The 15,203-nt window shown below is 33.6% G+C and overlaps 1 protein-coding gene across 1 annotated transcript in view; it reads left to right on the top strand.

Annotated features, from left to right (window-relative positions):
* Window positions 1-15,203, top strand: part of gabrr2a (gamma-aminobutyric acid type A receptor subunit rho2a) — a 205,199-nt gene that overhangs the window by 155,032 nt on the left and 34,964 nt on the right. Inside the window, exon 6 of the mRNA XM_030126620.1 lies at window positions 13,544-13,684. Within this exon, the coding sequence (XP_029982480.1) occupies window positions 13,544-13,684 (141 nt within the window). The remainder of the gene's footprint in view (window positions 1-13,543; window positions 13,685-15,203) is intronic.

The following is a 15,203-nucleotide window of genomic DNA, read 5'->3' as shown; positions in this document are numbered from 1 at the left end:
TCCTTAAAAATCTGAATAACATCAACAACTTGAATTGCAAGTGCAATTTTAACAATATCCTCCTGAGAGCCAGTAATGTATTTTTGTCTTCTGTAGTGGACAAGAGTTTCATAGCTTTACTTAAAAAGAAAAAAAAAAGAAGTCTACTAAAAAGGACAGTATATAAAATTGTTTAAAAAAAATTATCTGAAAAAACTGTTGGGTCATGCTGTTTCCAATTAAGGCAATTATTTAATGTAAAATGGTGAAAATGTTTACTTACTGGGTCTCAGGAGGATATGCCTCAGTCTATCAGTTTATCATTTACACATGTGTTACAGTCGCACAAAACATTTAGTAACAGGCAGAATATTGGTAAAATTATTTTTACTTTTCTTTAGACATTTCCATTTGTTCAGGTTTGTATAGTTTGGTAATGTAAACATTTTCATGTAATTTTACTTTTTTACACCAAAAAAAAAAAAAAAATTGGGGGTTGTCATTATTTATAGGTTATTATAACAAAATTTTACTGGTTCTGACCCACTTGAAATCTAATTGGACTGTTTGTGTCTGTACGTGGAACCTGAATTAAAATGCTTTTGACACCACTGATTGTTAATATCTTCAGTGTGATTTTTGCATTTCACAAATTCATCCGGCGGGCTGGATTGGACCCTTTGGCGGACCGGATTTGGCCCCCAGGCCCCATGTTTGACACCTGTGCTTTAGATGTTTCCCTCTTCCACCACACCTGAGCTTGATGATGGGCTTATGATCTGAATCAGGTGTGTTGGAAGAGGGATACATCTAAAACAGGGCTGTCAAACTCATTTTGGTTCAGGGGCCATATTCAGCCCAATTTGATTTCAAGAGGGCCAGACCAGTAAAATAATGACTTAATAACCTATAAATAATGACAAATCCAAGTTTGTTTTTTTTTGTTTTAATACAAAAAAAACCCAATTAAATTATGAAAATATTTACATTTTACAAAAAAGATGTGAATAACCTGAAAAAACAGAAATTTAATTTGAAAAATTAGTGCAATTTTAACAATATTATGCCTCGACTAATCATTTATACATGTACATTTACACACAATGTTCCATACACATTTGGTAACAGGCAGAATATTGTTAAAATTTTGGAGTTTGGAACTAAAATTTGAACAATTTCTACTATATTCCATCTCTTATTATTAACACAACTACAGATCACAGTGGATCCATAAATGCACCAAACATTTAGTAACAGGCAGAATATTCTTAAAATTGCACATTTCGGGTTGTTCGTCTTTGTTTTTATTTATGTATTTATTTGCATTTTATTGTGAAAGAATAGTTTTGTAAATGTAAATATTTTCGCAGTGTAATGTTATTTTTTTCCCTTAATATTTTTCCACATAATTTTTCACAAAGAAAACTTGTCGTAATTATTTATGGGTTATTGTGTTGTTATTTTTTACTGTAGATCACATGGGTCTGTATGTGGAACCTGAACCAAAATGATTTGGACAGCCTTGACTGTTCAGGTTCATTTTTGCACTTTCATCCTGTGGGCCAGAATGGAACCTTTGGCGGGCCAGATTTGGCCCCCGGGCCACATGTTTGACACTTGTGATTTAAAACATGCAGGATAATGGCTCTCCAGGACCAGGGTTGGCCACCCCTGAACTAGAGAATGATTTAGGGAGTCATTCAACATCTTCTATGAAAAAACTTCTCTAACGTTCCATTTCCTTGTGTCTGGGTCATTCCAGTCACTGTTACCACTCGTGCTGGTGTCTCCCAGAGCAGTTTTTCCAGTGTACTGTCTCCATGAGTGCACGCAAAATCCTCATCTCAGTAGGGCGGTCTCCAAGACTTTGCACTGTTGTCATTTGTGCAGTCACTCTTAGGAAATCATCCGCAAACCGCGGTTCAACCCCACATGCAAAATTCTAGATTGTGCACGCAAATTAGCACACACAAATTAGGATCTTAGTAGCTTAGCCCTTAGTGCGCACTGTTAGTAAATCAGTTTGTACATATTGTTACGTGTGCAGTGAGTTTGCACATGGTTTTATACACGCAAACCTTTAGTAGATCCAGCCCAAAATTTTTAAAAAATACAGTCCTTATTGCAAAGAGGTCCCTTCTCACACTGATACTTGTTTTTTTTCATGCTACTCATTTTGGCACTTAAGCAATTTTCTATTTTTGCCACTTTAGACGCTGATGTCGTGTAATAAAGATACCCCGAGGTCAGCCTGTTAATAGGTCATGAATAGTAATAATAATAATAATTTTTCATTTTATTTCATTTATTTATTTATTTCGAACATGCAAAGAAACAAAATAAAACAAAACAAAGCAAATTAAAACAAAAACAAAATAACATTAAATGGACAGAATCTATCTTCAAGCACATACAAGTCTGAATATTGCATGGTCGAAAAGGAGTAGCAAGAAGTATAAACTTGTAATAATAATAATAATAATAATAATGGATTAGATTTCTATAGCACAATCATTAAAAATACAGGTTGTCCATAAAGTCTCTTCACAAATTAACAGATTTATCACAAAAGCAAATGAATAGACACATCTGTGGAAATTATTACAAAATAAAAAGCAGATGTGGAAGTTTTGTTTTTTGTTTTATTGCCTCAGTTTAGACGGTACTGGATTTGTTTCCATGTTGTCTGTATCATATCCTCATCAGTGACATCAGTGATCTTTTGCTTCAGGTCGTTGTTATCTTTGTTTGATACACAATATCTTTAGCATAACCTTATAGATAGACATCAGTTTTCTCTGTTTCTGATATAATAACCCTCAACTTTAATCTGCGCTTTTATGAACATCTACATGATCAGTGAATTAAATGTAGGAAAATATCTGATTTTAACTTAAAAATGCAAAATACAAGGAATAATATTATAGTAAATGGTGATAAATGACTTACGGAAGATTAAATAGAGAGAAACATTCATTTGGGAAGTGACATAAATGTAGAACTGGGTCTTTTTGGTTTAAGCTTTATAGCCACAGGTGATGTCTTTCTGTTATGTTTCCATCAATGATGAAACAGCCGACACTGAAATCTTTTATCTGAATTGAGCGCCGACACTCAGGAGTGAGAATGATTTCACTTCCTCGGAGTGTCCTGGGTATAGGTGACCTAGAAAGTCAGGAAAGAGCTGTTTTTTAACCCATCAAGTCCCAAATATCCACTAGTGATTAAAATCATCTACTGATCTAAACAGTTTAATACCTGTTGATCCATTAATCCTATCAATACATGTGAATAATTGGTGTAAAATATTGTTTGTCATCTTTTCACGGTCATCAGATATGATCCATTTGGACGTTCAGAAGTTACTGTGAAAACACCGTCATCTTCTACAACATTGATTCACCAGTTAAACCCATGGAGTTGGATCAGTGACAGTGGAAGGACACACTTGATATATGTTCAGTTAATAATAGGTTTGCTGAAAAAAAAAAAAAAAAAAAACACTTTTTCCTCACTTTTCTCTGTTTCTGATATAATAACCTTTGAATTTACTCTGAGTTTTCATGAACATCTAAATAAAATATAGAAAATTAAACATAGGGAAGCACATGATTTACTGTGAAAATTGCAAAATACTGTGGATAATACACTGATTGTTAAGAGTATATACTATATTCTATATACCGGCTAAAATTTGCTTAGAGGTCTTATTTCTGTCTTTGTGCATAAGAAATCAATCTAAGTGAATCCTCAAAGGAACTTTGTGTTGGTAAATGCAAGTTATGCAAATTTACAGGATTTCAGTTCTGTTGCAACATGTTGATGCTCATATGAACTATGTTTTCAGCTCAAAAATGTCCACTTTCATCACAATTAATGCTGTATTTTCATGTCACAAATGGCCAAGTTATATTTGAACTGAATTTACCTGAAAAACAAATATTTTCTTTTAGATTCCCCAATTTTTCTTACCAGATTCTATCCTACATATCACATGTTTTATTTTTACAGGTTCAATATGGAGTATGGTGCTGATCCATCCTGCTTATGTTACACCAATACATACATTAAGAATGTCACACGTCACTTTTGAAATCAACAGTTTTCTAATAATAAGCATTTTTATGAAGAAATAACAATTCTATATTGTTATTTACTTTTAAGTATGATGATAAACTATACAATAAATAATTCTGATCTTAGTTTTTGCACAGGGATCATTAGTGTAAACGGTGACATGGCTGCAGAGCATCAGTATGATGGGATCTGTAACAACCATGTCACATCCGTCCACTGCCACATTTTGTGTTTTTGTGTCAGCTGTTATTGTTTTAGATCCATAATACTAACATTTATGAATAAGAGGAGAATTAGCAACAGTAAGTCTATAAGTTTATTCCTAATGAAGTACTGGTACTGACCAGAGCATCATGGGTAATGTCACGTCCGTCCACCAGCAAAAGTTTTCACATACACGTGCTATTCAAAATCCAATATTTATGAAAATATAGCTTCCACTGTCAAATAATATCAGTAGTCTGTGCACAAATGGATTAGCATTATTTCAACACAGTTCTATGCATTTCTTACAACTCTTTTTTTTGACAAAAATGGCCACTCATTTGACCCCCTAAGTAAATTTTAGCTGATACATACTATACTGTTATACTATACATTACTGTAAAAGTCAGATTTTCTTTATTTTTCTGATGTAATAACCCTCAACTTTTATCTGAGCTTTTGTGAACAGGTACAAAATCAGTAAAATAAATATAGGAAAGTACCTAATTTTAACTTACAAATGCAAAAATACAGAGCATAATATTATAATAAATGGTGATAAATAATTTAAGAGAAGATGGAGAGAAAAATTCATTTGGGAACTGCCACAAAATTAGCACTTGGTCTTTAGGGGTAAAGTTACATCACAATCCATTCATTAAGTTGAATTTAATAAAGGATTTGTAGAGCACAGAAGTTATGTAATGCACTTGTAAGGCCTGAGATTCTTTTCAGAGGATCATGGTTTAATCTTAAGGAAAGATATGAAAAGTAAATGTTTGGAAAATGTTATTCTAAGAAATGTAGTCAAGTTTCATCACCAGGACCAACTCTTTACTAGGAACAGCCCTGAGCCCCATTGACAGGATGAATATCAGCCTGTTATTCTCCCAGATTTTGTATCTGTGTCGGCTGATGCAGAGTAAGCGTTTTCAGGTGAGTTTCTGAGAGGTGAGTGTAGGGCGTGCTGTACCTAAACATGACAACAGCTTCAGAGTATTTTTAGATTCCGTGTTCCTGAGACTTCAAAGGTATTCCCATGGGCGACCCGGCGTACACCAGAGGGCATTTCAAAAGACTGCCCTTAAATTATTTCTGAAATCTTAAAAGATTAAACATGCACTCTTGTGATGTTTTAAGACTGAACTGGTTTGTGGTTTCATAACATCAACTGTTTTTTCTGGAGGATTTTGGGGATTCTGGGGTTGCTTTTAGGCGCCATACGCAAGTATAAAGATAAAAGATATTCACAAAGCACCTTCTATATCCAGAGGAAAGGAGCTCCTCTCAGCAGGGAGCAGGACTTTTCCCAAGCTTTACAGATTTCTTAAGCAAACTAGCTGACAGCAGCGGCAACAAGTTCATAACAGTTCATTTATTCTGAAATGTGAAGTTTTTCCAATGTACTCACTAGTCTAAAATTTCTATTTGATTTTCTTTCCTTGTTACCTCTGCCAAGGAGGTTAAGTTTTCATGGGGGTTTGTTTGTTTCTTTGTCTGTTAGCAAGATAACTCAGACAGTTATGGATGGATTTGGATGAAAATTTGAGGAAGTGTTGATACTGGTACAAGGAACAAATGATTAAATTCTGGTGGTGATTGGAGGGGAGGTGGGGTACTGATCTGCCTCGGCCGAGGTCTGCACGTTTTAGTTTTTGTAATTTTATATTCACTCTATTCTTATTTTCTGTAGCACTGGTGTTTTGTTTATGTTGTTGCACTGATGGGAGTAGCACAATGACAATAAAGGCTATTCTATTCTATTCTATTCTATTCTATTCTGTCGAAGACAGTAGTGTTACCTACTGTTCTATGCAGTGATACATGTTAAAGGTGGGGTATGAGATTTTAGAAAAACGGTTCGAGCAAGCTAAATTTTGAAAATCAGCTAAAATTTGCTTAGAGGTCTTATTTCTGTCTTTGTGCATAAGAAATCAATATAAGTGAATCCCCAAAGGAACTTTGTGTTGGTAAACGCAAGTTATGCAAATCAACAGGATTTCAGTTCTGTTGCAACATGTTGATGTTCATATGAACTATGTTTTCAGCTCAAAAATGTCCAGTTTCAGCACAATTAATGCTATATTTTCATGTCACAAATGGCCAAGTTCTATTTGAACTGAATTTACCTGAAAAACAAATATTCTGTTCTTTTAGATTCCCCAGTTTTTCTTACCAGATTCTCTCCTACATATCACATGTTTTATTTTTACAGGTTCAATATGGAGTATGGTGCTGATCCATCCTGCTTATGTTACGCCAATACATACATGAAGAATGGCACACGTCACTTTTTAAATCAACAGTTTTCTAATAATAAGCATTTTTATAAAGAAATAACAATTCTATATTGTTATTTCCTCTTTAGTCTGATGATAAACTACACAATAAATAATTCTGATCCTAGTTTTTGCACAGGGATCATTAGTGGAAACGGTGACATGGCTGCAGAGCATCAGTATGATGGGATCTGTAACAACCATGTCACATCCGTCCACTGACACATTTAGTGTTTTTGTGTCAGCTGTTATTGTTTTAGATCCACAATACTAACATTTATGAATAAGAGGAGAATTAGCAATAGTAAGTATATAAGTTAATTACTAATAAAGTACTGGTACTGAACAGAGCATCATGGGTAATGTCACGTCCGTCCACCAGCAAAAGTTTTCACATACACGTGCTATTCAAAATCCAATATTTCTGAAAATAGAGCTTCCACTGTCAAATAATATCAGCAGTCTGTGCACAAATGGATTAGCATTATTTCAACACAGTTCTATGCATTTCTTACAACTTTTTTTTTTTTTTTTTTGACAAAAATGGTCACTCATTTGACCCCCTAAGTAAATTTTAGCCAAAATAGTCAATTCAAAAGTCTTAACCCCTTTCTTCACACATCCCCCGAAGCCACACCTCCAGAGTACTGGCACGTGCAATGCTTGTTCTCGAGGGTCCACTGGCGCTGCACAGCAACAATGCGTCCGGCTCTGGCGGCCCCGGCTCCGGCTGCCCCTCACTCTTCCAGAACAGCCCCAGTTCAGACCTATCTGACTAACGTTACATTTCCTACTGATTTATGTTAGTGACAAAACAGTTTGCCGGTGAAGTTTCCATCCTATTATAACTAATATAGCCAAGCTCTGGCTCTGGCTTGGTTTCCTGTACAAGTGCTCCTAACCTCTGAGAACGTACGATTCATGCACCAAGAGGGGTACGCACAGAGGGGGGAGGGACAAATGGCAGTTGAGTTTGATAGACATATCACCGTTCAATCATTTCAATTGGGTGCTTAAAATGATTGGATGGTGTTTTTTCAGTCCTGTCCGTTCCACAGGTGACTAAATTTTTTTATTTTTGTTTTAGATCATTTAATTAATTGGTTGTAAGCGGGGTGTGAAAGGGATTTTAAGCAATATAGTAAAAAATACTCCAGGAAAACATCTCGCACCCCACTTTTAATATACAGTAGAGGTAGATCATTTTGTCTCGGTCATGTTAAAAGTAAGTGTGTGCACCCCTTACACATATTTTATGCCCGGAATCAGTGTCAAATATGGCAAATATAAAGATTAAAACCCACAGATACATACTGTCATGTATGTGTGATTACTGTCAGAGCAATAGCAGTTCTTCAGTTCTAAGTAAATGACAAAAATGTCCAAAAGGTGAAGAATTTTTTAAAGAGTCGTGGACTGACATGACTGAAATCTACTTGGTGTAAAACTTTCAGCTGGAAATGTGCTGCAGTGAATGTGTATTTTTAGTTCCAGGTACAGACAGACAGACAGACAGACAGATAGACAGTGACAACATGTGAAGGCAGATTGTTTCTCTGTCTGAAAGGCTGAACTCGAGGCATAAAAGCAGCTCCATCCTCCTGGTTTCTGTCCAAAAATCCCTTTCGGGTTTCATGGTCTCAGAACAATAAATGGTAAGACTTCCTCTCAAAGCCACTCAAAGACACCATTTGTGACTTTCAGGAGCGTTCAGCCTTTATCTGGAAAAAAAAAAAAAAGCATATTTCTATGCTCAGTGGACATAAAACCGAATGCTTTTACTCAAGAGCTAAAATGTCATCGTTCTACTGTCACTGTACCTCAAAGGAAAATACCTGAGGTTTGACTGCATTTGTCTGACAGCTTCAGTTACTTTTCAGATGACTATTTTTAGTCCCTCTCCTGTCCAGTAAAATGTGATGATTCTGAAATTGTGAAGGATGAGGTATTTCTGTATGGGTTGAGAAAATTCTCCTGCTCCTTCTTAAGCTGAATCAACTCTTAAACCCTCTTAGATTAGAAACTGAAAACAGAACAGTACAACAGCAGCGACACTACAAACACTGGACGATCAACCACTGTCAGCAAATACAGCCATAGAAATCTGTTTGTTGTTGTCAGTTTCTTTTTAGCTTACCAGCCGACAGGCCATAAGTTATTGTCGTCAGGCGGCATCCGGCGTCGTCATCTGTCGTCCGTTACAAAAATTTCAATCGTCTTCTTCTCCGAAACTACAATTCCGATTGACTTCAAACTTGGTATACAGCTTCTTTATGATGATGTCAACAAAAGTTAGTGAAATTATTTGGATCTGGATCTGATTCTGGATTTGGTGCGACTTTGAAAAGTTTTCCCATAACACTGGTCTACAATTTTTTAGAAATGATTTGCTTCAGACATTAAATGTGCTAAATATAATGTATTTTAATAAGATTAATTGGAAAATAAATGACAAAAGTGCCGGTTTGCTGATGTTTTCAAGGTATATGATAAAAGTGTTATTACACATATATATTGGTTTATGTACATTTATATAATAGTTTTATAAATCTTCCACTAAATAGAACCTGTAAAGTCAATGTATTCTAATGTGCAGACAATGTTTTGAAGTAGATCTTGTAGCTCTGAGACAAATATTCCTTTAGAGTCAAACCCATTCTCTCGTTAATTCTTGAATTTCACATTTTGACCCAAGGCTGTATCTTGGAAACTTCAGCCAACCAGCATTTTTGACTTGATTTTTCTTTATCAGTGACTCTCATGTGGTAAAATTTCATTACTTTTATTCTGGAAGCATTTTCCTTGTAGACCAGTGTTATAAGCGATAGGAAGTGGATGGATGCAATAACTCAGTAAATGTAAATGATATCCAGTGTAAATTTCTACAGTCCAGCCCTGATGGGGAGATGACCAAAACATAATGTCCACATGCTGATCAGGATCTTCTCCTGGATCCGGGAACTTACGGAAAATTTAACATGGGCTCTTATGGGGAAAACATTTCAATCGTCTTTTTCTCCCACACTCCAGTTCTGATTGACTTCAAACTTGGTATACAGCTTCTGTATGATGATGTCAACACAAGGTATTGAAATTTTTTCGATCCGGATCTGATTCTGGATTTGGTGTGACTTTGAAAAATTTCCCCATTATAACAGATAGGAAGTGGATTGATCCAATAAATCAGTATCAATGATATCAAGTTGGAATTTGAATTTTTTACAGATCTGATTGGAATATGAGCAAAACATGGGCTATTTCTGTAATAGAATAAATACACAGAACTGGGTGATAATAAATGGCATCTGGATACATTCCGTAAAGCTTTTAATTTGGCCGGTAAGCTACAGGGCCATTTGTCCTATTTTTCTTATTAGTTATTATTATTACAATTATTCCAGACTTATATTACTTAATACTTATATATCGTTGTTACTACTATTACTGTTATCACTTTATTATAATTTTTATCCTGTGATTATTAAACCATATGGGTGCTTCTATGAAACTGGGTTCATTTTGGTACCTCTTTACCAGCTTTTTAGACCCAATAATAAAAGAGAAATTTAGACATATTTCCCCCCAGGATGTACCGAATGATTACCTCAGATAAATGCAAAAAAATTATTCTCTTGCCCTGAGCCATCCCAAAATTAATGCATTTTTAATAAATTATTGGGGCCAAAAACTGGACCAAAACTGGGACATGAAAAACTACCTAGGTGTCAGTGCATTGGATCTGGAAAACATGGCTGTAAATGGTCTTATATACCGCTATAAATAAAGACACTGTGTTAAATGTGATGTTCCTTGTGGTTTTTCTAATCCAGACATGCAGGTTTTTCATGAATCTCAGTCTCATTCCAGGTTTTGTATGTAACCCATCGTGTCCACTTGTGTTACATGCAGAACCTGTCCAGTTAAACACATATACATCGCAAGTGATTTTGATACAGCGGTCATTTTTGGGAAACACTCTGCCTTGAATAATTAGTTCAATTCCCAAAATGTACCTGTGAGAGAAGAAAAAGACATAAAATAGCAGCACATAATTTTCATTACCTTTTTACCATGTTACATGAGGATTTTTGTATAAAATTAATATAAAAATGTGTTTTATCTGAAAAATAGTTTCTCTTACATCTCAGTAAATATTTATTTATTCCTGTTTTTAGGGACCAGTTTCAGAGATGCATACATTAAAATATTATGATTTATTTATTATTATTACTACTACTTTCTTATTTGTCGTCTCTACCAGTACTTTCCAATGTGCACTTGCTTGTTTTTATAGTTATTGTCTTACTATTTTCTTGTAATATTTCTTGTGTGTGTACATTCGGTGTTGTGCTGCTATTGGAACCTCAATTTCCTGATGCTATCAACTTTTCTAAGTTTGTTGTTTGTTGATCCACGGTTCATATGAAACTGTGAAAGTTCTGACTTTGGACATTTTCGATCATTTCAATAGTGCAGGTACTGACAACAGGAACCGTACAGAAAACAGAGGGCATTTGGGGTTTTACTGACGCTGTTTCCAGGCTAAAAACAGAGCTAAGCTAACAGGGCTGTTACATAATCAGAATCAGAGCCAAAATACTTTATTAATCACAGGGGGAATTATTGGGTGTTACAGTCACTACTTTTAAATAGAATGAAAAGAAATAGGAAAGAAATGATCAATACAATAGAAAAAGAAAAATATATTAAGCTCTAAATATACAGAGAGAGAAGAATTGGGGGGAAAAAAATGATGACTGTTTTTTTTAGTATGTGTAAAGCTGTGAGTCTTAGTTTTACATTTTATTCCATGACGGATCCAGTCTGTGGATATATACAGTCATGGAAAAAAAATATTACACCACCCTTGTTTTCTTCAGTTTCTTGTTCATTTTAATTCCTGGTACAACTAAAGGTACATTTCTTTGGACAAATATAATGAAAACAACAAAAATAGCTCATAGTAGTTTAATTTCAGAGCTGATATCTATCCATTTTCCATGTTTTCTTGATAATAACCAAAATCACTTCAGTTCTTACATCAATATCAATGGCATTGTACTGACAAAAACAGTGCTTTTAGGAATTCCATGTTTTCTTTTCTGTCTGTTTTAGTCACATGATACACACAGGAGTTAGTACTGGATTGCATAACCATTGTTTTTGATGACTTTTGATGGTCTAATAATTTTTTTCCGCAACTGTAGCTTTGATCGGTTACTGGTTTTGGTAGTTGCGTGTTCTTCTGTACACAACTTCTACCTGCTGATGAGAGTTCAGAATATCAGTACTACATAAAATTAATTTAGGTAAAGGATGTGAACACTTTTTCATATTTGTGTGTTTTGTTTAATATACATTCAATGATAAATGTTGTCACTTCTATAGTTTTCATCATATTATGACTGTGACTCATAAATGAACTGTCCATTTCAAAGTCACTGTGTTGGAACTGACACATTTTATTCATATATTAACCCTCCGGTATCTGGGTGTGCTTTTTAGGCACACTTTGCACTTAGTTTAAAAAAAAAACTTTATGCTATTTTTCACAATTTAAATAAGGTTAGAATTCAAAAGCTGTTCATTTTTTTGCATGATCTTTAAAATTCTGGCCACCAACTAAAATTTGCACATTGTAAACAAAAGAAAATTACAAGACTAGCATCTGTCTGCCAAGTGTGCCTAAAACGCACTGTTTCTTCCACTTGATATGTATGATTAGGGCTGACCTTGATTTACAAAAATAAAATCAAATTAGAGCAGAAAAATAAATTAATATTTAATAGTTTGATTTATAGGTGTGCCTTTTTGGCACACTTGGTGACAGATGCTAGTATTTTTGAACATTTGACTTCGCGCCAAAAGTAATAATGCAAATTAACCAGTGTTGGAGTTAATCACTGACATATGCCAGGCTGCAAAAATCAAATAATTTGTAATCCAATTTTTATATCGTATTTTGAAAAAAAATCATATTTTGTGTTTTTTGAATCAAAAAATGTAGTGACATCATGATGAAAAGAGATTGTATAAAGGGTTAAAAAAAAATCTAAAATGAATAAGTATTTGATATGTATGATTAGGGCTGACCTTGATTTACAAAAATAAAATCAAATTAAAGCAGAAAAATAAATCAATATATAATATTTAATAGTTTGATTTATAGGTGTGCATTTTACGCACACTTGGTGACAGATGCGAGTATTTTTGAACATTTGACCTCGCGCCAAAAATAATAATGCAAATTAACCAATGTTTGAGTTAATCATTGACATATGCCAGGATGAAAAAATCAAATAATATGTGATCCACTTTTTATGTAGTATATTGAAAAAAATTTATTTTTTGTGTTTTTTGCATCCAAAAAAATGGTTTGTTTACATTACAAACACGGCATTTAAAGGGTTAAAAAATGTGACAATTATTGAGTATTTGGTATTTTTATTAACAGCTCAAGTTGATGAAATAGAAAAAAGCGTAAAAAAATTAAAAACAAACTGTATGAAAATTTTTTTGACATTATTCCACAAGTGTGCCAAAAAGGCACGCTTAGTGCTTAGTAAGGGCCTTGCTGGACGGGATACCAGAGGGTTAATGAGCACAGATAGGATGGGTTTTGACTTTCTGTATTTATGTGCCTGTTTTTTCGGCCTCTCATCAGTTTCCTGAAACAGCTGGTCACTGTAGTTCTATTTTTAGCAGAGGATTAATCCACATATGGTGCTTCGCTGATTATTTCCTGCAGCAGGACAGCGGATGTGCCTCATGTTCACATTTAGATGCTAAGGCTGGAAAAAGAAAAAAAGAAAAGAAAAAAAAAAACTGACCGTGTCAACTTTCTTTGAATCACTTTGATGAATTTTTCATATAGATCTTTTGCCTCTTGGGTTATCGTATGCACATACTTTGATGTTTGATAATTATCAGTGGTGAGCCGTTCATCTGAAACCATGTCGGACACCAGCCAGGCCATTCTTAAATGTTTTGGACTGTGTTTGCAGATGCCTACACTGATGAGGACTTGATGCTGTACTGGAAGAGCGGCGACGAGTCTTTAAGCACCGACGATCGCATCTCCTTATCACAGTTCCTCATCCAGAAGTTCCACACCACGTCTCGCCTGGCCTTCTACAGCAGCACAGGTAGGCCCCGCTGAACTCCATCCATCAGGATTATTACACACCGGCCCTGCTCTGGTGGTTTAGACCCACATGATTCATGATGGTGTCACTTCACTGAAGGAACAGAGGGTACTTCGGTAGTTGAAAAGGCCGTTTTTGGATGTTACCGGCTCTTTCACACCAAACACTCCTTAACTTATTTTATTTCATTTTAACATATCTTAACATATCTTGTCTTATCTTAAGATATCTCATCTTAACGTATCTTAACTTATCTTATTTTATCTTATTTTAACAAATCTTAACATACCTCATTTTAACATATTTTAACTTATTTTATTTCATTTTAACGTATCTTAACATATCTAAACATATCTCATCCTAACATATCTTATTTTATCTTATTTTAACATATCTTAACATATCACAACATATCTGATCTTAACATAACTTCTTATTTTAACATATCTTATCTTAACATCTTATCTTATCTTAACATATCTTAACTTATCTTAGCATATCTAAACATATCTCATCTTAACATATCTTATTTTATCTTATTTTAACATATCTTAACATATCTCATTTTAACATATTTTAACTTGTCTTATTTTATTTCATTTTAACATATCTTAACATATCTTGTCTTATCTTAACATATCTCATCTTAACGTATCTTAACTTCTCTTATTTTATCTTATTTATGTTATCTTGACATATCTTGTCTTATCTTAACATATCTTAACTTATCTGGTTTTAACACATCTTAACATATCTAAACATATCTCATCCTAACAAATCTTATTTTATCTTATTTTAACATCTTAAAATATCTTGTACTATCTTATCTTAACATGTCTTATTTTATTGTATCTTATTTTAACATATCTTAACATATCTTTACATATCACAACATATCTGATCTTAACATAACTTATTTTAATGTATCTTAACTTATCTTAACATATCTTATCTTAACATATCTAAACATATCTCATCTTAACATCTTATTTTATCTTATTTTAACATATCTTATCTTAAAATATCTTGTATTATCATATCTTAACATTTCTTATTTTATTTTATCTTGTTTTAACATATCTAATCTTTACATATCATAACATATCTCATCTTAACATAACTTATCTTATTTTAACATATCTTAAAATATCTTGTATTATCTTATCTTAACAGATCTTATTTTATTTTATCTTATTTTAACACATCTTAACATATCTTATCTTTACATATCATAACATATCTCATCTTAACATAACTTATCTTATTTTAACATATCTTAACATCTGGTCTCATCATATCTTAACTTATCTTAACATATCTTATCTTAACATATCTTAACTTACCTTAACATGTCTAAGCATATCTCATCTTAACATATCTTATTTTATCTTATTTTAACATATCTTATCTTAAAATATCTTGTATTATCATATCTTAATATTTCTTATTTTATTTTATCTTATCTTTACATATCATAACATATCTCATCTTAACATAACTCATCTTATTTTAACATATC

Source organism: Sphaeramia orbicularis, chromosome 22 (assembly GCF_902148855.1).
Source record: "Sphaeramia orbicularis chromosome 22, fSphaOr1.1, whole genome shotgun sequence".
Taxonomy (NCBI): domain Eukaryota; kingdom Metazoa; phylum Chordata; class Actinopteri; order Kurtiformes; family Apogonidae; genus Sphaeramia; species Sphaeramia orbicularis.
The sequence above is the reverse complement of the archived record's forward strand: the minus strand, read 5'-3'. Positions and strand labels throughout refer to the sequence as shown.